This window comes from Scaptodrosophila lebanonensis, unplaced genomic scaffold (assembly GCF_003285725.1).
Source record: "Scaptodrosophila lebanonensis strain 11010-0011.00,11010-0021.00 unplaced genomic scaffold, SlebRS2 tig00000072-arrow-pilon, whole genome shotgun sequence".
NCBI classification, from domain to species: domain Eukaryota; kingdom Metazoa; phylum Arthropoda; class Insecta; order Diptera; family Drosophilidae; genus Scaptodrosophila; species Scaptodrosophila lebanonensis.
In genome coordinates, this window is record NW_022060558.1 from 4,376,504 (window position 1) to 4,396,544 (window position 20,041).

Consider the following 20,041-nt stretch of genomic DNA (forward strand, 5'->3'; position numbering starts at 1 on the left):
CTAACAGTCTTGGCGCGCAAATGGCAGCGTCATGGCAGCCTTGCCACTTGAAAAATGTTTCAGTTCCATTTATTTGTTCCGCTGCCATTTGTTTTAAAAACCGTCAACTGTGACCGCAAACATAAAATGATCGATATCGACTATCGATTCCAGAACATTCCGTGGCGAGCGGTGCTCACGTTTATAAAGTACTGGTTTCTTTTTTGTCTCATCATTCCTTTTACAAGTGCCCGTTTGACCGAACGTCTGAGTGTCGACACGGTGAAAAAGTGAATAGAATAGAAGGAAAAAGTGAAGTAGCGATTATACGGTTTATATTTTAGTACATTTAACTCCAAAACACAAAGGTGAGAATTTATATAAGCTGCATTTTTAATTTAACATATATGTATGTGCTTGCACACGTTTTAACTATACATATATGTATGTGAATACATACATATTCATATGAGCGTACGTACAATGTACATACGTGGTTGGGCGAAGTGGTGGAAAAAAAAAGAAGAGCACGTGCTTCGCAGCATGTTTAAAGGCAGAGTTTGTAAATTTTCTTATTGCTGCAGTTTCTATTTCAAAATCAATAATTGCAATACGTGTACATACATATGTATGTACTTAAACGTAATTGCATTGCTATATTAGAATGGGAAATGTACATTTTCTAAATGCATGGCGTAGCCCCAATGCGTAATGGCAGTCACGCACACATTCATGTACATATGTCCATGCATGTGTAAATATACATATGTATGTATAGTATATGTACATATAAATGGATTCTATTAAAATGTGTTATATACGCACATATGAATATATGTACTTTCTATTTATAGGTAACACTCCTACTTGGATAAAAGGCAGGCTTCCATTCTTATGTACATTATCAATTTGTTAATTTATCGGCGATAGCATATTCCAGAAAAAAAGGAACTAGTACCCACATACATCCATACATATGTATGTATGTATGCATATGTATGACTCATAATGGGTTTCCATGAACTCGTAGTATACAATACGTACATATGTATGTACATATATGCATATAAAAATACACACATCGTAGCCATGTTTAAAGGTACATAGAGGCAGTTGCTAATTGCTTGATGTAATTTTGATTTTAGAAAAATCTAGGTTACGTATGTACATATACACATATACATCTATGAACAAACAATGTAGAATGCACAAATGTGTATGTACATATGTACATATATATCTGTATGTATACAAGCGTGTGTTGGGGAAACGCGGGTTGCTAACCGGCATTTGCTTGTGTGTGTGCACGCGCCATTGGAATACAGACAAGCCGCATTCCGCGCGCTCATAGATGCTACATTTATCTCTTTCACACATACTGGAAACTAGGCTCACATATTTTTTCATATGTCGTATCGCTGAATGTATGTACATTTGTATGTATGTGTGCCTATATTCGACATTCCAGAATTTTCGCTTTTGTTCGGGCCATGTGGTTTTTGGACTGTTAAAAAAAAAATTGACAGCTGCTTAATAACTGTTTGTATTTTAGCGCATAATCTTTGTTTCGACTTTGAATCATATACACACATTCATATTATGGAATGCAACAACCCCGAAGTGTTTTTTATTGTCATGATTCATTCCACATTTCACCATTTTTGGAAGTGATGGCAACATAAACCAACTTTTGACAATGGTGGTTATAGTTTTATTTGTTTAAATTATATACATATGTGTGTACATATGTATATATGTATATGAAGTATATGTGTGGAAAGGCGATCTGCTTTTGTTTGATCAGGGTTGCCTGGCACAACACATCTTTAACACGCGATTTACAGTATTTTAATATATTGTTTTATTCACTCATTCCAGATGTCTAAAGCTCCTGCTGTTGGTATTGATTTGGGCACGACCTACTCTTGCGTGGGTGTGTTCCAACATGGCAAAGTTGAGATTATTGCCAACGATCAGGGTAATCGTACAACACCATCCTATGTTGCCTTCACGGAGACAGAGCGTTTGATTGGTGATGCTGCCAAAAACCAGGTGGCGATGAACCCAACCCAAACAATCTTCGATGCCAAGCGTCTCATTGGTCGCAAGTTTGACGATTCGGCTGTGCAGTCGGATATGAAGCACTGGCCTTTCGAGGTGGTCAGCGTTGATGGCAAGCCAAAGATTGAGGTTACATACAAAGATGAAAAGAAGACCTTCTTCCCCGAGGAGATCTCCTCCATGGTTCTTACCAAGATGAAGGAGACTGCCGAGGCTTACCTGGGCAAGACGGTGACCAATGCCGTCATCACTGTGCCTGCTTACTTCAACGATTCACAGCGTCAGGCGACCAAGGATGCTGGTACCATCGCCGGTTTAAATGTGTTGCGTATTATAAACGAGCCTACGGCCGCTGCCATTGCTTATGGTCTGGATAAGAAGGCTGTTGGCGAGCGTAATGTGCTCATTTTCGATTTGGGCGGTGGTACTTTTGATGTCTCCATTCTGTCTATTGATGACGGCATCTTCGAGGTCAAATCCACGGCGGGAGACACCCATTTGGGTGGCGAGGATTTCGATAACCGTCTGGTCACGCACTTTGTACAAGAGTTCAAGCGCAAACACAAGAAGGACTTGACCACCAACAAGCGTGCATTGCGTCGTCTGCGCACTGCCTGCGAACGCGCAAAGCGTACTCTCTCTTCGTCCACTCAGGCTAGCATTGAGATTGACTCTTTGTTCGAGGGTACCGATTTCTACACTTCGATCACTCGTGCACGCTTCGAGGAACTGAATGCTGATTTGTTCCGCAGCACTATGGACCCCGTGGAAAAGGCTCTTCGTGATGCCAAGCTGGACAAGTCTGCCATTCACGATATTGTGTTGGTCGGCGGCTCCACTCGTATCCCCAAGGTGCAACGTCTCCTGCAAGACCTGTTCAATGGCAAGGAATTGAACAAGTCTATTAATCCCGACGAGGCTGTGGCTTATGGTGCCGCTGTGCAGGCTGCCATTCTGCATGGTGACAAATCTCAGGAAGTGCAGGATCTTTTGCTGCTCGATGTTACGCCCCTCTCCCTGGGTATCGAAACGGCCGGTGGTGTGATGAGTGTGCTTATCAAGCGCAACACCACCATCCCAACCAAGCAGACGCAGACATTCACCACCTACTCCGACAATCAGCCTGGTGTGTTGATTCAGGTGTACGAGGGTGAGCGTGCGATGACAAAGGATAACAATCTCTTGGGCAAGTTCGAGCTGTCGGGCATTCCTCCAGCACCACGTGGTGTACCCCAAATTGAGGTAACTTTCGATATTGACGCCAACGGTATTTTGAATGTCACCGCATTGGAGCGTTCGACCAACAAGGAGAACAAAATCACAATTACCAACGACAAAGGTCGTCTTTCTAAGGAGGACATTGAGCGTATGGTTAATGAAGCCGAGAAATACCGCAACGAGGACGAGAAACAGAAGGAGACCATTGCTGCCAAGAACGGTCTGGAGTCTTATTGCTTCAACATGAAGGCTACCCTCGATGAGGATAATCTGAAGACCAAGATCTCGGATTCGGATCGCACAACGATTTTGGACAAGTGCAACGAGACCATCAAGTGGCTCGATGCAAACCAGCTGGCTGATAAGGAGGAATACGAGCACCGCCAGAAGGAACTGGAGGGCGTTTGCAACCCGATCATTACCAAGCTCTACCAGAGCGGTGGTGGTGCCCCAGGTGGTATGCCTGGTGGTATGCCCGGTGGTATGCCCGGTGGCATGCCAGGAGCCCCTGGCGCCAGTGCCGGCGGTGCTGGACCCACCATCGAAGAAGTCGACTAAAGAGAACACAGCACAGAACACATAAAAAACAATTCATAAATAGTCTTGCATTCTAAATCAGAAATTCAAATACAAAAGTACACTGTAATAAGAAACGACAATTGCTCTTAAAACGTTATACTATATTATGTATACTTATAATAACAGACACTGCTCTTCATAATATATTAATAAAAATATGTATTATCATCGATCGATCATCAAAAATAGAAAAACCCGTTTTGCTTGAATGAATTAATAAAGTATTTGAGATTGCAGAAATATTTGATTGTTTTTAAATCATTTCAAATGTTTGTGAATGAAATGGGGTTATATATATGGGATGACAAAGCAAAATTGAAATATTTTATGTTACAGCATTTTTTAAAGTGCCCGGGTCCAAAAACAATAGCTTATCAGAAGAGAGTGCATGCGTATCGGTTTTTCGTTTAATCGTAATCGACTGCTTTATCGGCCTTTGCTTGCTTCGAGGCCGTTAAGGTTACTCGCTACTTCCACTTTCGTTCGTCAATTCGAGAACAGAACGGCAGTGTCATCTCTACAGAAAGCTCTACAACAAGCATTTATAGCAGGAAACGGTTGAAAATATCCAATAATTCCTAGTTGAAATAATTTTGCAAATTTAAAAATAATCGGAGTGCATTTAAAATAATTGTGAACAATATGTATATTTTGGCCGTGCTCGCGTTTATTGCCAATACCCAAGGTAAAAATTGATTGTGAAGGATTTAAAAGCATGGATGAAAAATTATATATACACACACAGATGAGATATCCTTGCAGAGCAAAAGAGAGCACAGCAAATACATGTACCATTTTAATTTGGACAGAAACAGAAATGGCGTATTTGTAAAATAATAGATTAATACTGTTATCATATTCATTAGGAAATTTTAAAGAGCAAAAAGGCTTTGGGGTTTTGTCCAATTTTGTGCATAATTGTATTCGGGATAATGAAGCATAAAGCTTTGTCGACAACAATTGGAATATGGTCCATGGCCACACAACTGGCAGAGTTCACAATTAATAGGACACATATATACACATGCATATGCATGTACATATATACATACACATACATACATTCGTACATGCACAGTTACGCGGCACAGAACTTCGCTCTTTTTTCTCACCAACAGCAGCACTAGAAACTCCTCTTCTGAAAAGGAGGCGAGGTTTTGTGGGTGGAATGGGTGGGGTGGACAATGGGAAGGAAGTGGCGTGCAAATTTTGCTTTGCTGCTGTTGCTGCCAGTTTCGTCCGTATGTATGTACGAGTATGTACATACATATGTGTGTGGGTGGGTGTCCTTATACATTCGAGAAGTGTATGTATGTACCGTTAGTGGATGTTGCTCGGCCGCAGGACTGAGAAGGCACTTGTTTTGGGTGTGTGTTGTTTGTTTGTATGTACATATGTATGTACTTATGTGACAGGCACGCATTCGCAACTTGCTTGAAAATCAGCGGGGGCGTCAAATCAGGCCGCTTTGTCATTTCTGTGTCATTTTTTCTGTTCCAATAAAACGATGTTGCTTAATCAAGACGTTTTTTCTGATGTACATATGTGCATACATATGTATGTATTGTATTATGAACTAAAAAAGGAAAGGCGTATGTTCAAAACAATTTTGTTTAGTTATTTCAAAACAATTTTTTCTAGAAAAACAGAATAGCTATAATTGATTTTAAGGTTCTTATCATCCTTGAAGTAAATTATGCCTCGCTATAAACACTAAAGATTAGTTTAAAGGAAGTCTTGTAAATATCCAATTTGATAAATTGGTTTTTAATGGCTAGTCTAAAACAAATACAAGCAATATTAAAAATTTTATGCTGCATGAAATAAAAAAAAAAAAAAAACACGATACAAAGTATAACTTTTGAAAACGAAATTCGGGCTATTCATATGTAAATATATTTAATTAAAAATATTAACTGAAAAGGGACATTCAAAGAAAAAGTGAAATGGTGTTGTTTTTGGTATGAGGGTTTGTTATAAGAGAGAAAACATTGTTATAGTAGGCAGGAAAGACTATACATATATATAGTCTCGGGGGATCCAAGGGCTTATGAGAATATTTAATCTTTCCTTTTGCCTTGCAGATACCAACGCGGTTAGCTCCAGCCTCATACCTGGCGGCCATTGTCGCGACTTCAATGGCAAGCTTTACGAGACGGGCATGCACTATATGCCCGGTCCGGATTCATGTCGGCTCTGTATCTGTGACAGTGGGCTGCCCAAGGCCTGCAAAATGGTTCTCTGTGAGGCGTTCAGCAAGTGTAAATCATTTCAAACAGTGGGCAGCGGCAACAACTGCTGCGAGGTTATCTGCCTGGACGATCAGTTCAGCGATGGTAGCACCGATTTCGGAATTTGACTGGTGGCCAGTGGCATTACGGCCACTTTGTCGCTCTCCCTATTGTTCTTTCTGGTTAATCGATTGCGTCAGCGGAAGATACGCGCCCGAGAAAATCGCCAAAATGCCGAGGATCAGCGTAGTATAGTGGGGAGCATAGGGTGAGTTTCAACAAAGATTTGTTGGGTATGTGTACGAAGTCTGATTTGATTAATTCCAAAACAGTTACATTGCCGGAAACATGGGTTACATGGAGGGAAATCTTAGTGGCATGGATTACTCATACGGTGGAGGAGCGACCCATTATCCGCTGTGGAAGCCGCCCAATGGCTATTTTCCGCGCGGTGAAGCGCCTCCTCCCTACGAGGAGGCAGTGGCCGAAGCTCTAAATGCCCAATGCACCGTCAGCTTGCCTGCCACCAGTACGCAGCGCGCTGTGGCAAGCGTCAGTCAACAGCAACAACAACAACATCTGCAGCATCACACGTTGCAGCTGCACACACAACCACAGCAACACCACCAGCAGCAACACTTGGCGGCCAGTCCAGCGGTAACTCAACATCAGCTGATGCATGCCGCTGCTGCTGCAGCCTCTGGAGCCATACCGCTAGGCTCCCAACCACAGACTAACCAGTATACGCAGAGCACCACAAATCTCATCAACATTAACATAAATAGTGGCGGGGTCACCACCATAGCCACTGGTGAGAACCACCAGCCGCCCTATAGTTTGCAAAATGACCAGCAACATAATCTTGAGGCCCCTCCCGGTGCGAACGGTTCGATATGTGTGCAAACGCTAGGACTAACGGCTGCTGCTGCTGCCTCTCTACAAGCACCAAAGCCAACGGCATTGAATAGCTCGGCCGGCCCAGCAGCCACAACGACTGAATGCAGTTATAAGAACTGTCATCTGAACATAAGCGCCAGTGTAACCACGGCGGGCGTAGCGGGAAGCGCAGGCGCCTCCACTTTAGGCTTTGCCACCACACGACGCACACCAAGAGGCTCCCAGGAGCTTCTTCACCAGCCGCAGCAACAGACACAACAATATTTGACAGTAGCTGATGTAGAGATTAATGCTAGCGCCAGCGTCTCTGCCAGCACTAGTACTGGGAACTATCAGACTCCAATTCCGAATGGCAATGAGCTTTCAGCCGCGGCCACGCCCACACATATGCCACATGCCATGAACTCTACTCCCGGTGATATGATGCCCGCTCTGGAATTGCCCACCAATTCGAGCAACAACCACAGCAGCAGCACTGCCCTCACTGCCGATTCTGTCACCCAAACAGGACATCATACACTGCCCTTACATGCTGCTGGCAAGAGCCAGCAACTCAGTACAGGCAGCAGTGCCACAATTTCATCGCCTGCAGGCAGCAAGACACCGTCGTCCTCCCGTCGCTATCACCGCACCATACCACGCTATTTTGCAGTGGCCGATCCTCTTCAGGTGCAAACCGTGGCCACCACCACTTCCAGCTCCAGCATGAAACCCAAGTCCAGCACATCGGACGCAGTTGCCAAAGTAGCGAAGAAGCCGATGTGCCAATGTCCCATTCAACATGTGCCCATGTCCTACATGGGTAGCAATGCGAATGCAGCGGCTTTCTTTAGCGGAGCCGGAAAACTCTTCGCTAGCAGCTCCAGTGCTTGTGCCCTGAATTCCACAAACTCGCGACATGCCAGTGCCAACACGAACTCCGCCACTTTGGCCTACGGTATACGTGCCAAATCTTCGACAAGCCTGCAGCAGCATTCCCACAACAGCGGGGCAGGCGGCAACAGTAGCAATGGCGTTGCAGCCGCTGTGGTGGCTGCCTATTGCACCCATGAGCCCAAAATTGCTACCATTTCCAAGCAGGTTGGCGATCCGACTCCAGCTCATCATGGCGGCGTAAACGTGTCCTCAATAATACCGCCGCCATCCTTACAACAACACGACGAAGTCACCGGCTCGCCCATGCCCATTGTCCTGGGACGGGTGCAGAAGCGTTCTTCCGGCCAGTCTGGGTCCGAGCGTGCGCGCAGCACCAGTGGCGGCAGTGGACGCAACTCCTCCAGTAGCGCCGGTGCCGATGTGCTCTCCAGCGCCTATTTGAATCGAAAGGTGAGTTCGAAATGTAAGTAATCCTGGGCCATCAAAGCTTAGCGTTTATTATGTCAACGTTGTTCAGTACAAGGCCTGGAAATCGAAATAGATATTATCTGCCCATACAAAAGGCAAATAAATAAGCTATATTGCGATGTTTATTTGTGCCATAAATCGAAAACAAAAAGGGATGGTGAAAATTATATATCTTTCAGTTTTACTATGTAAATATTGAAATGTTCATGCAAAAAAACAATCTCTTGGAACTCCGAGAAAAAATACAACTGTTGTATGAGCGCAATTGAATTTCAAATTGTAGTCCTTTTTTCGATCTCCTTTCGGGCCTCGTGCGAACTCTCTTGAGTATTTCATTTGACAAAAGGATGTTTTTATGATTAATCAAATCATATTCTGTTTCAGGTTGATGCCTACTTGAGTCTAACGCAGAAACAGCAGCAACATTTTTATAACCAACAGAATCACCATCAACACGATCAAAGCAATCCATCTCTTCCACCGAAACTCTATAAAAGTCTAACGAATTTAAAAGCCTCAGTGCCAGTCGTAATTTCAACAACGCCAACAACAACAGCGAGCAGCAACAATAACACTGCCACTAGTAATCACTCAACATCCAATAATGCCGTGCAGACCATTTACACGCTCAGTAAACACTCAATTGGAGCTTCGCGGAAGGATACTCACGAGTATTCGAGAAATGCCACGCCAAGCTTAACACTGCCCCCCGCCAGTCCGACAACGACATCAACAAACAATTCCAATGGCAGCGGGGACAAATCATCGCTAGGCGGTGGAAAGATCAACACGAGCACTTTCTACCCGCTGGCCAATCATGTAACATACACACTGCCCAAGCACATAAGTGGCAAAGTGTCTCTGAACAGCACCATCAATAGTGTGGTGAGCAAGGTCCCCTCGGTGATCAGCATACCACAGACCACAGCTCCGGAGAAGGAGAACAACAATGCTACCGATGGTGTGCATTCGTCGTCATCGTCGCGAGGCACCACTTTGCCAAAAATACTGCGTGTTAAACGAGATGCGGAACGCAGCAGCGGCGCGACTGACAAATCATTGGCCATAGCGCATTGCCAAATGCCCAATTATCCTTTGGCAGAGTCAAAAAGTAGCAACAAGGCTGCAGCAACGCCCACAAAGCAGCTACCTGTTTGCACAACATCCAAGAACTGTTTAAATCCCAAAGAGCACTTTCTGCCCAATGACACCAGTCTGGACGATGACTACCTCAGCGAGTGTGAGAATTGCAAGATCGCACAGAGTGCCAAATATTACCTGGACGCGCCAGCCCCTCAAGAGACGATGACGCTGCAACGCAAATCTATGGAAGAGTCCCATGATTCGTATTACCGGAGCTCGCACACTTTGCCCAGCAACGCCAAAAAGCATGGGTGAGTTGGCTACTAATGCTGTTTGATAATCTCCAAAACTTTCATTTCATTGATATTGACGCAAAATAAGATTCCTTCTTATCCAGTCAGTTTACAATTACGCTTATACATATATGGACAAAATGAAAACTGTTGATCGCTTTCAAGACTCCACTGGCGTTTTAATGTCGTATGTGTTTTATAAGTATTTCGAAAACGAGCCATTCTTGGGATGTCAGATTAAATTTGACTCTGAATTATGCAGCTTGGTATTTAATGGCGTCAAATACTTACAACGAGGCATACGATTGCTTTTACTTTTATTATTGTCTTCAAAACTTTCAACTTCACTTCTTTTGAGAAGAGTGAAGCCAATGATGATATATTTAAAATCTAGTAATGTCCTTTCGTGGTACTACAGTTTCGGAGACCAGGAAAACTGGCCGCCAAAGAAAGATCATCCTTCATCACATCCAATTCCAACCTAACCTTGAAATCCAATTATTTCATTTTATTTCCATATAAAAAAAATTACGGGGTGAAATCGTTTCCGATTAAATATATTCTCAAAAGACAGTCTCGTATGCTCCTAATGGACTTCATATGCTTTTGTACGTAAGAGTATAGTTCCGATTCATTTCATTACAGTATTTTAATCTTTACATTTATTATATTGAAAATTAAAACGATGAAATAATCTTCAAAAGGCTTGTAGTGGATAAAGTGCTTTCTATATTGCGTAAAGGTAATGCAAAAGTTTCTTGATCATCCTAGAGAGTATTTTGAAAAACATTATAATTGTTTCCGATGAAATACTATATTCTCGAAAGACAGTCTCGTATGCTTCTAATGGACTTGATATGCTTTCGTAAGTAAGAGTTATACTGTCTCGATTTAAGCGTTTAAATGGGAAGTTAATTAATTTGGTCATTTTCATTGAATCGGTTTTATTGGAGAATTAATGCCAGGAGATTGTGAAAAAATTCAATTCATTACAGTATTTAGCTTTAATCTCTACATTTATAATATTGAAAACTAAATTTCAGGGTCACTAAAAACAACAATCGGGAGGCGTGGCAGTTCTCAACGATACCCGCTGCCAGTTCGTCAGATGAGGATATTAACGAATGAGACTTAAGCCATTTTCTTTAAGGGCGTATTGAGCGTCCTTAAGGAAAACGTAGGCTTTTAATTACTGCTACATACCCAAAATGGAGTAGTCCATGAGAACTCCAATATAGAAATATGTATATATATGTAACTATACTAAAATGAATAGCATGCGTTGTTATACTTATATCTAAGCATATACAAGTAATATGAATTATGTGTAAATTGTTCATCTACATTTAACTTCAAGAAATAGCAATTATAACCAAACCAAAAAGAGAAATACCAAATAGGTCGCATTTAAGATGCATGTACAATATTTCGAATGCACTTTGTACATTTTCGGGTTATATAAGCACAGTAATATTTATCATATACATACATACATACATAGTGTAACATGAAAACATATTTCGACAAACGATGCTATCGTGATTGAAAGGCTAGCTTAAACCAATTTAAATTTAAGCAAGGAGTTTTTGCTTTGGTATCGCCTGATTAGAACTGTTTCGAATCAGATAAATTGGAAAAAAAAGAAAAGAAAAATGTAAGCAAGAAATGGAACTCAAATGCCCTTTTGCAGATGTTTACTGTCAATAATTGTGCTAATTGTAATATACATACTATATTATATTCAGATTAAAATAAAAGCGAAAGTAGACACTTAACGAATTCTTTTGACCAAGTTAAACTGGAAGCATTGAAGAAATTATGAACAATGAACAAAACAAGTAAACATACTATAGTCGTAACTGCTCGATTAAAGAATTCCCCGTACCTAAAAAGAAAAACAAATGGAAAAAAACGAAAAAATGATAATAAACAGTTTTGTATTCATTGATCGAATACTCTTAATAATGTCAACGAGTCACCTGATCGCGATAAGATATTTTCTGTCGGGTGTTAAATACGATTATAAATAAGCACACAATTAACACACAGCATACATACATACATCCATTAAAACCATCTATCTGTTAACCAATTAATAATAAGAGTATTATTCAGTCTAATGTAGGAACAGTTAAAATGGTGTGTTACAATTCATGGATGAGAAGTTTCAAAATATTAAATACAAATTTAAGAGTACAGTGTGATCGAAATACGCTGGAAAGTGTTCATAACTAATTTATCGAAATAAAACCCTTCCGAGGTTCCCTTCGCGCCTAATCTTTAACAGTTTCTTTATCGCCCATCCAACCATTCTTCCACCCTACGACTGCTACTCTCTCCAAACTATTAAACGCCAGTTCTTTATTTACTGACCATGTGACTTCTTTATAGCATTTTGAGGGCAGTATCGCCTAATCTGAACATATAGTATGCATAGGTAAGATATCGAACCCTGCATCAACAACCTAACTATTTAAACCAGTAGCAGTCATAACGAGTTTCGATATACACACGATCACAGCACATCAAAATCCTTGTACAGTTTCATTTGAAATTGTAAAAAGGAATAGCCATAGTAATGAATTATCTATAGAAAAAGGACAGTTTTAATGACTGGTAAAGAGGTTTTCCATTCTTTTATTCTCAACTATTAATGTACTTTACGTTTTTTCCCATATAACAGTAATATGGATGCATGTATGAGATAACTGAACCATCATGCAAGATTATTTAAGAATCGAATAAGAGATGATTGTATTACTTAGTAAGTGTATATGTATCGCCTTTACTGTACGTTCTTAGGTAGCATATGTATGTATGTATAACTTGGCCAGGTCTGAGTTTGATAATAGACTGGTTAATACATACATACATACTTAAAGTAAGCATGATCATGTGCATATGCAATTTAACTTAAAACAAATTGTAATGACTTCAAAAAATCTCAAATACTTATATAGTAGAGCGTTGTCTAAGCACCAAATACGTTGCAAAGCAAAACTAAGCGAAAATGTAAGCCCTGTATACGCTTGGAGATTTGGAATTGGACAAGCTTAGAAGGGTTCTGCCAAAGAAGAAGACCAATAGTAAACAAATTTTGATTTAAATTGATTGTCATTGGGTTAAAATTGATATAAGTAGTTTCATATTGAAAGCGCACTTACAAATATATTATTGCTTAGGTATTTCCGAGTCTAATTTAGTAAAACTTTAGGATCCTTTCAGAAAAGATAAAATTTCTAAGCCTTGAATTATGTTTAATGCGCATTTTAATTGAATATGCAATATGGACAGATAACAATTAGTAGTTTACCAAAAATAAATCAAGTCCGTCATGTATAAACATGGCAGGGAAATTTGTAAGAATACAACTTAAGTATTACGATGTGTTAAAAATACAATTTGAATTAAATATTGAAAAACTATAAAAATAACCAACTGTGTTTTAATGTTCTTCTACCGGAGGACTTTCCGAGCATGAAACAGTTCGGATCTCGTATTGGGGGGTTGTGGAATTATTGACCCCCAAATGGGGGAAAATGTTACGTGATCCTTAAAAAATTAAATTTTTATGCTGTACAGCACAATTCATTAATACAAGCAACATAGAATTTTAATGACAAATGCTTGTCGTAGCTTTGATGCTAATTATTCAGCATCTTTGGTTTCATCCGATACACTTAATTATTCGTGTGTACTATATATACAACAAATTGGGAGCTAAAAAGCGAGTTCTTTCAATCGTTTGACATATAGTAATAACTATGCTATTATCTCCAGATATTTAATTTATGGCTCTAGTTTTAGAATTGACCCATAATGATCAATTCTGACATATAACTTTTTGCGATTCGAACTCATATTCGCATGGCTATATCGACTCATCTCGTTATATTGATCGTTATTGTGGGGTTTAGTACACCTCCTCCAGGACGTCACTTACATTCCTAATTTATGACTCACAAAATGAGAATGCGCATCAATCTATTATGAACCTGGTAGTTATATTCATATTCTTCGCGAAAAGAATTCATTTTTCACTTGATATTGCGTTTCTGATTCAAGTCCGCCTGAGTAGAGCAACTATTTTCGTACGCATATGATGTGTATTCCCGCCGAATTGCACTAGTTTTTATGAAGGTAATGCTTCATCAATTAAAGCTCTTATGGCTTCTGTACTTAATTCTTATATCGTTATCCATTTATTCAAGCCCTCGCCATAAAAACAAATGTTTTATAATGTAAAAAATGCACTCCATCTTTTACTTTTATATTTAAATCATAAAAACAATTTTACGATAGGTTTTTGTTTGTTATATGTGTGTGTAACCTATTAGTTTGTGTAATGCCTGAATTTTGCTATCAATACAAATACGTTTCGCAAGCAAAATTCTTGTAAATGTACATAAAAAAATTAAATAATTTGCCTTATTATTGCATTTATGCACGCACTTTTCTTTGTTTTTCGTTTGCTATCGCGGTCAATCGGTAAAAGATGTAAATCCTTAAGAGGTCTGATGACAAGCAGAACACAAATAAAAGCAAACTAGACCAAATTTGGAACTGAATGATCTCGGAGCGGGAACGGAGTGGTGGGGATACAAGGAAGCGTCTTTTACTTTTTCGGAGCAGGCGGCTGATTTTCAACAAGGGGTGTGATTGTTTTGCCACCAAAGATCTGACCCCAGCCGATCAAACTGCAAAGATGGATAAGCTTGAATGACTAATTCCAAAAATAATTAAAATGCTTATTTAACCTACCGCCAATGATTCTCCACACGTCGACTCAGAGCAATCTTTTCTCCCTTCTCCGTGCAGACAGGCGTTGTCAGTACTATTTTCGCCAAGTCGCCCTTGGTAGCTGAGATACGACCGCCAGTGCTCAGCGATCCAATGTTGACCAGCAATATCTCATTCTTTTGAAGCTTCTCAACACGCGCACCCTTCTTGTCGCCATCAGTGCGCACACCCAGAAGCCGACGCAGAAGATAGTACGAAATTTCCAACTCTATGTAAATGTCTGGTAAGTTGCCAACAGCACCGAGCACTTGACCCACCAATCGATCAGCACGACATAGCGTGGGATCGATTTTGGTGCCCACACCAATGAGACCTCCGGGCACTGCATATTGCAGCTCATTTTGTTCGGCAAACAGCGATACGATGCGCGAAAAAATGGGACGGCATGTAATGTTACCATCACTGTCCTTGGTCACAACGCCCGGACGCACTTCGATCTCTTGGCCAACCTTCAGTACACCACTCAGAATAGAACCACCAGCAACGCCGCCCTTTAAATCCTGCACCTCACAGCCGGGTTTGTTAACGTCGAAAGATCGGATAACAATAAGACGTGGCGGGGCTTTGAAGTCACGCTGGGGCACGGGTATCTTGTTTACAATATACTCGCAGAGCACATCAATGTTGTATTTAAGCTGTGCGGATATCGGGATAATCGGTGCGCCCTCGGCAACAGTGCCCTGGACGAACTTCGTAATTTCCTCGTACTGCTCCTTTGCCTGACTTTCCTTAACCAAGTCGATTTTGTTTTGCAAAATCAAGATCTGTTTCAGTTTCATAATCTCAATGGCAGCCAAGTGCTCAGAGGTTTGCGGTTGTGGGCAGGATTCATTACCTAAATAAAATGGAGGTAGATCGTTAGCAACTTTAAAAAGGATTGGGCGCCATATTTGGAGTTTACCGGCTATGAGCAGCAGAGCGGCGTCCATCACAGCTGCTCCGTTCAACATGGTGGCCATCAAAATGTCGTGACCAGGGCAATCCACGAAGCTCACATGTCGTACCAATCTGAACCTGCCGGAACAGGCAGGACGTGCACAGGGAAAACTGTCGTCCTTGCTGGAACCATCTGATACAAAGCTGGCCGGGCGCGGGCACTTAGGATTGTCACACTTGTAGATTTTGGCGTTGGCATAACCTGAAATCAATTCACAAAAAATTCCAATACGTGGATTTAGTTTAAAGAAAAGCAAAAATTGTTCTGATTATTCCTTTATTTTTGAATAACTATAATTAAAAAAATGTAATACATAATAAATGAGCTTATTACTTACAATCAATAATAATAGTTTATAATAAAATTCAAAAAACAAACATGTGATGGGTTTAGATACAAACATTTGGCAGTTTTGTCCAGTTATAGAATATTTGAGCCACGTTCTATTAACAATTAGGATTAAATTTTACTTAAATTTAGGGAATTGCCTGAATTGCATGCATATGTGCTACATATTGCTTAACATAATTATTGCCAAAGTGGTTAACGGCTAAAACTTCAATAAATTATAGAAATTAGTTTGGTTTTGCTAAAAACACAATAAGAGTCCATTTAACAGTTGAGGTCTTTCATTAAAGTGAATTACACATACATAGATCTTTGCAAAAGCTTTAACAAGAGCTTGCTTGTTCATATCGTTTTTAAGTATAAGTAGAAATTTATTAACCTTCGCATCTGCGATTTCATAAGTATTTAGGCACAACTTTCGCCCTTCTACAGCCCAATTTTTATGAGTTCTGTGTTTCAAATACCTATTGCGGTTATGATTTGCCGCCAATTACTTGTGTAAGGCAGAAAACAAGTTACTATATATACAAAAAATTAATTAAAAAAAAAAAAAGTCAGCCCATGCAGTTTAAAATAACACCTTCCGACAGTTGGCTGCCTCACAACGACATTCGACTCGAGCCTCTGTGTTCAGATTCTCATACGGCGCGGCTTCACTATCGGCACGTATATAGTCAAAACACAACTCCTCGCCTGCTTTAATGGGGCGCAGCGTGAAAAAGACGAGATGTGGAAGCGAAACATTCAAATGTTCAATCCAGCAAGGAAAAACGGCTAGGTTAGGATCACATGAATGGTTGATGAAATGCGATACATTGCCATAGGCTGCTGCATCAATGGTATACTCGCTCTCTGCCGCCGTGTTATAGTCCAAATCAAAGAGATATGTGCGGCCTTTGTCGTCATAGGCTTTGCCACGCTCGTTTGCCTCTTCAGTGGTGATAATCTCGCCTACATACTCGCACACGAACTCTCCCTTTCGTAAGGCTTGTGGCGTACGGACACCCCAGCCACGCCCATTTGATGTCTTGAAGAGTACTAATTCTATTTTGCGTCCGTTCTGCACAAGACGATTGGCGCAACTGGCATCGCAGGAGCAGCGACTATTGCATTCGTAGATGGCACTACCAGGTTGCAGGCGCAATCGTCGCGTGGACTTCTCATAAGCGAAAAGTTCTCCGGCCAGGCGTGCGCAACACCGTGTCATCGGTGCGCATTGGGCGCCATCCTCCCCAGTCTCACATTTACAGCCTAGCAAACCAATAGAGGGCGTTGGAACATCTTTGCCAATGATGCTCTCGTGAATGTAAATGAAGTTGCTATCAATAGTGTCCAGATCGACATTGTTCTCCACACGAATGGGCGGTGCCGACCCTTCGACGTCATTCATGCGATTCTCAAATTGTCGCAGTGCCAGGATCTGCTTTTTTCGATCGTAGGAACCACGCTGCAGGCGCATGCGATAACTGGCACGATCTCTTATCTTTTGAACTTCTACCTGGCTGCGGCTACTTGCGGCTCGAAATTGGGCCAACAATACAATATCTAATTGCAACTCTAAGGGATCATAGGCATCCAATTTGGATGGTTCACAAATAGGAGCTTCGTCATTCAGTTGGGATTCCAATTCGGTGGTGACTTGTGCAACATGTTTTTCATAATAATGAAGTTTATCTTCAACAAACTGCTCCATTTGTTGGCAATCAACTAGATTCTGATACGATTCCCAAGTGTTGGCATCAGTGCTATAGCCTAGCCATTTGACAAAGAAAACAGGCTGGGCATTAACGGATTCTACACATTCTATTGATTCGACAATGTATTCGCCTTTCGGTGGTTTCTTAATTTCACCGTTATTGTTCTTACTGCGCTTAGAGTAGGGCACTTGCAGATTTAAAGTGCTACGCCGCCGTTTGTTCGAGGTGCTATCACCAATACTTTTGAATGCTGGTAAAGCATCGTTTTCATCACATCCAAGGACGCTGCCGTACCCACTGCTGTGACTGGGACTCAATGACGTTTGACTAGTGCTGCGTCTTGCTCTCAGTTCTCGCTCCATGGTTTTAGTGTGATTTGAAGAAAATTCCATGATTGGTTCCCTTAATACGAGCTTTAGGTTATTTGCTTTTGCACGAAGCAGTCGGTTCTCTCTCAATCGCTTGATATGCTGTAGTTGCTGCGTTTCGTATTTTCTCCGCAGGCGCTTCGATTGTAACAGCTTTTCTATTTTCTTTTGGCTTAAGCGTTCTGCAAATAACAATTTTGGTTTTTGTTCGTTTAACACGTTTGTTCGTTTTTGGATATACCGCGCGCGCAACGTTGGAAAAACGAAAACGGAAAAAGAAGAAAAAGATTTGCAATTAATTAAATTGCTGGATTATAAATGAAATAAATAAGCACAAAAGCTAGAAAATGACGAATTGTTTTCTACATATCTTCTCTCCAACTACATACATACGTACATACTAATTAAAGAAAGGACACACGGCGACGACACAGTGCAAGTGTGTGCGTTGGTCACGCGCGAAATTTAAAAGAATAAAACGATCCAGCAATTCAAATGACAAAAACAAAAATCTATTATTTACAGAACGCTTTGAAGATATGGTTAGGAAAAATTGAAATTATTCTCTCATTTTGCGAAATAACGGCTGCGACACTTACAACTATGGTTTGTGATTGTTTCATCAGCGACGAGTTCATAATGTTTATAAGAAGTTGTATATTCAACAAAAAAATGTGTATGATTAAAGCAATAGATTTTGTTTATGAAGGCGTCGTGTACACTGTGTGCCGTTGTCAATTGACTTAATAGTATAATATAAAAAACGTTATGATAATTATACACTTATAGCTTGTTTAAAAACATTCCCATTTCTTAATGTTCTATTTTAATTTAATGCAATCGTTTTTATTTTAAAATTGAAAACATTTTCCCTGCACCAATGAGCTTAGTAAACAAAATCTTAGATTGTATTCATTTAAAATATAATAACAAAATTTGCGATTTCCTGGTTGAATAATGCAATGTTTTATCCTTTAAAGACACAATTATAAACTTAAAGAACATATTTATTGTAGCTATCGATAGCGCAGAACTCACAAGTTTCAGACAACATATTAATTTAAAGTATCTATGCAGGATGAATTTATATTTGTTATTGTACGTATCCTAAGCTATTTGTGTATTAAACAAATTATTCCTTATATGGATATATTGTGTTAGTTATATATCACGAATAAAAATCCCACTTACCGAGTTTAATCGTAATATTGCGCTCCAATTCATTTTTAAAACGGACCGTCTGCACCCCAGATATGGCTTTAACAACAGTTGATTTGCCGTGCGCTACATGGCCAATGGTTCCAATGTTGATTGTGGCCTGGCGCGAGATGACTTCCGGCGAGAGGGGTGTTAAGTTACTGATTTCCTGTAATTATAGGAAAATATGTAAACAACCCATGAAAAGTTTGTAAAAAATAACGGTTTAATGCGAAAAGTGATCAGTTCTAATTGGGGACAAATGCGACAAACGCACTCCTATTGAAGATCTTACACCCACCCACCCACTTCCATAACTCCCCCTTACACTGTTTACCATCCTAAGCCGTTGAGAGTGAGGTTAGAACTGAACGTTGTATTGCATCAGATATTGAGGCAACTGTTGCACTTCATATTGCAACACCAATATTGCTTGTTTACCTATTTCAAAAATCATTTAAAACATGCATAAGCCACATTTAATACACATGGCAAAATTCCCCCAGGATTTCTACCCTGTCGTAGCAACAATCGCCACGTGCTGATTTTCTCTGTTGGTTCCATAGACCTGCGGAGACACAGAGTTGGCCAACGGGCCCGATTATGTTTCTACATACTGACCCTTGAGTTATATCACTTTTTAAAACAATATCAGTTAAAAAACAAATACTTTTTCACTTTATATGTACCCGCCCGCCTAATAGAAGCGGCATAATGACGACGCGTTGTACACACACAAATATACATACATACATAAAGAGAAGACTTTCATGAAAGTATGCCGCAGACCTCAACAGCAATATGTATCCGTAGTTGCTGATTTTGGCACCTTAGAGTCGCTTACTTACCAAATTACTAAGGTCCTGCTTCTGCAAATTTGTATTTACACTAATTTGAGTTTCTGCCGTGGCCATGTTTTATTTAATTCAAAACACGATTAATATAAAAATGCTAAGGTAATGTAGCCAACCCGTCATCAAAATCGTCCGTACGTGTTGTAAATGGTCGA

At 40.5% G+C, this 20,041-nt stretch overlaps 3 protein-coding genes across 4 annotated transcripts; 2 read left to right on the forward strand and 1 right to left on the reverse strand.

Annotated features, from left to right (window-relative positions):
- The first annotated feature begins 190 nt into the window (after nt 1–190).
- LOC115625570 (heat shock 70 kDa protein cognate 4) lies at nt 191–4,023 on the forward strand. Its single transcript, XM_030520667.1, has 2 exons — nt 191–347; nt 1,858–4,023. The coding sequence occupies exon 2, from the start codon at nt 1,858–1,860 to the stop codon at nt 3,814–3,816; it is 1,959 nt and encodes a 652-aa protein (XP_030376527.1). The 5' UTR covers nt 191–347; the 3' UTR covers nt 3,817–4,023.
- Nucleotides 4,024–4,453: 430 nt separating this feature from the next.
- On the forward strand, nt 4,454–10,822 carry LOC115625370 (mucin-6). The gene is given in 5 exon segments (XM_030520406.1): nt 4,454–4,522; nt 5,922–6,336; nt 6,401–8,291; nt 8,694–9,703; nt 10,729–10,822. Coding segments are annotated over 5 exon segments (3,444 nt in total). The 5' UTR covers nt 4,454–4,479; the 3' UTR covers nt 10,814–10,822.
- A 3,095-nt stretch (nt 10,823–13,917) lies between these two features.
- On the reverse strand, nt 13,918–20,013 carry LOC115625272 (eukaryotic translation initiation factor 2 subunit 3). Of its 2 annotated transcripts, XM_030520274.1 has the most exons (5): nt 19,881–20,013; nt 19,027–19,201; nt 15,387–15,623; nt 14,447–15,320; nt 13,918–14,382 (listed from the first exon to the last, which is right to left on the reverse strand). In XM_030520274.1, exons 1-5 carry the CDS (start codon nt 19,944–19,946, stop codon nt 14,301–14,303), a joined length of 1,434 nt encoding a protein of 477 aa, XP_030376134.1. In that variant the 5' UTR covers nt 19,947–20,013; the 3' UTR covers nt 13,918–14,300. The 2 variants fall into 2 exon arrangements, with proteins under 2 accessions (XP_030376134.1, XP_030376135.1); XM_030520275.1 differs by lacking the exons at nt 13,918–14,382; nt 14,447–15,320; nt 15,387–15,623 and adding an exon at nt 15,915–18,017.
- Nucleotides 20,014–20,041: the final 28 nt, after the last annotated feature.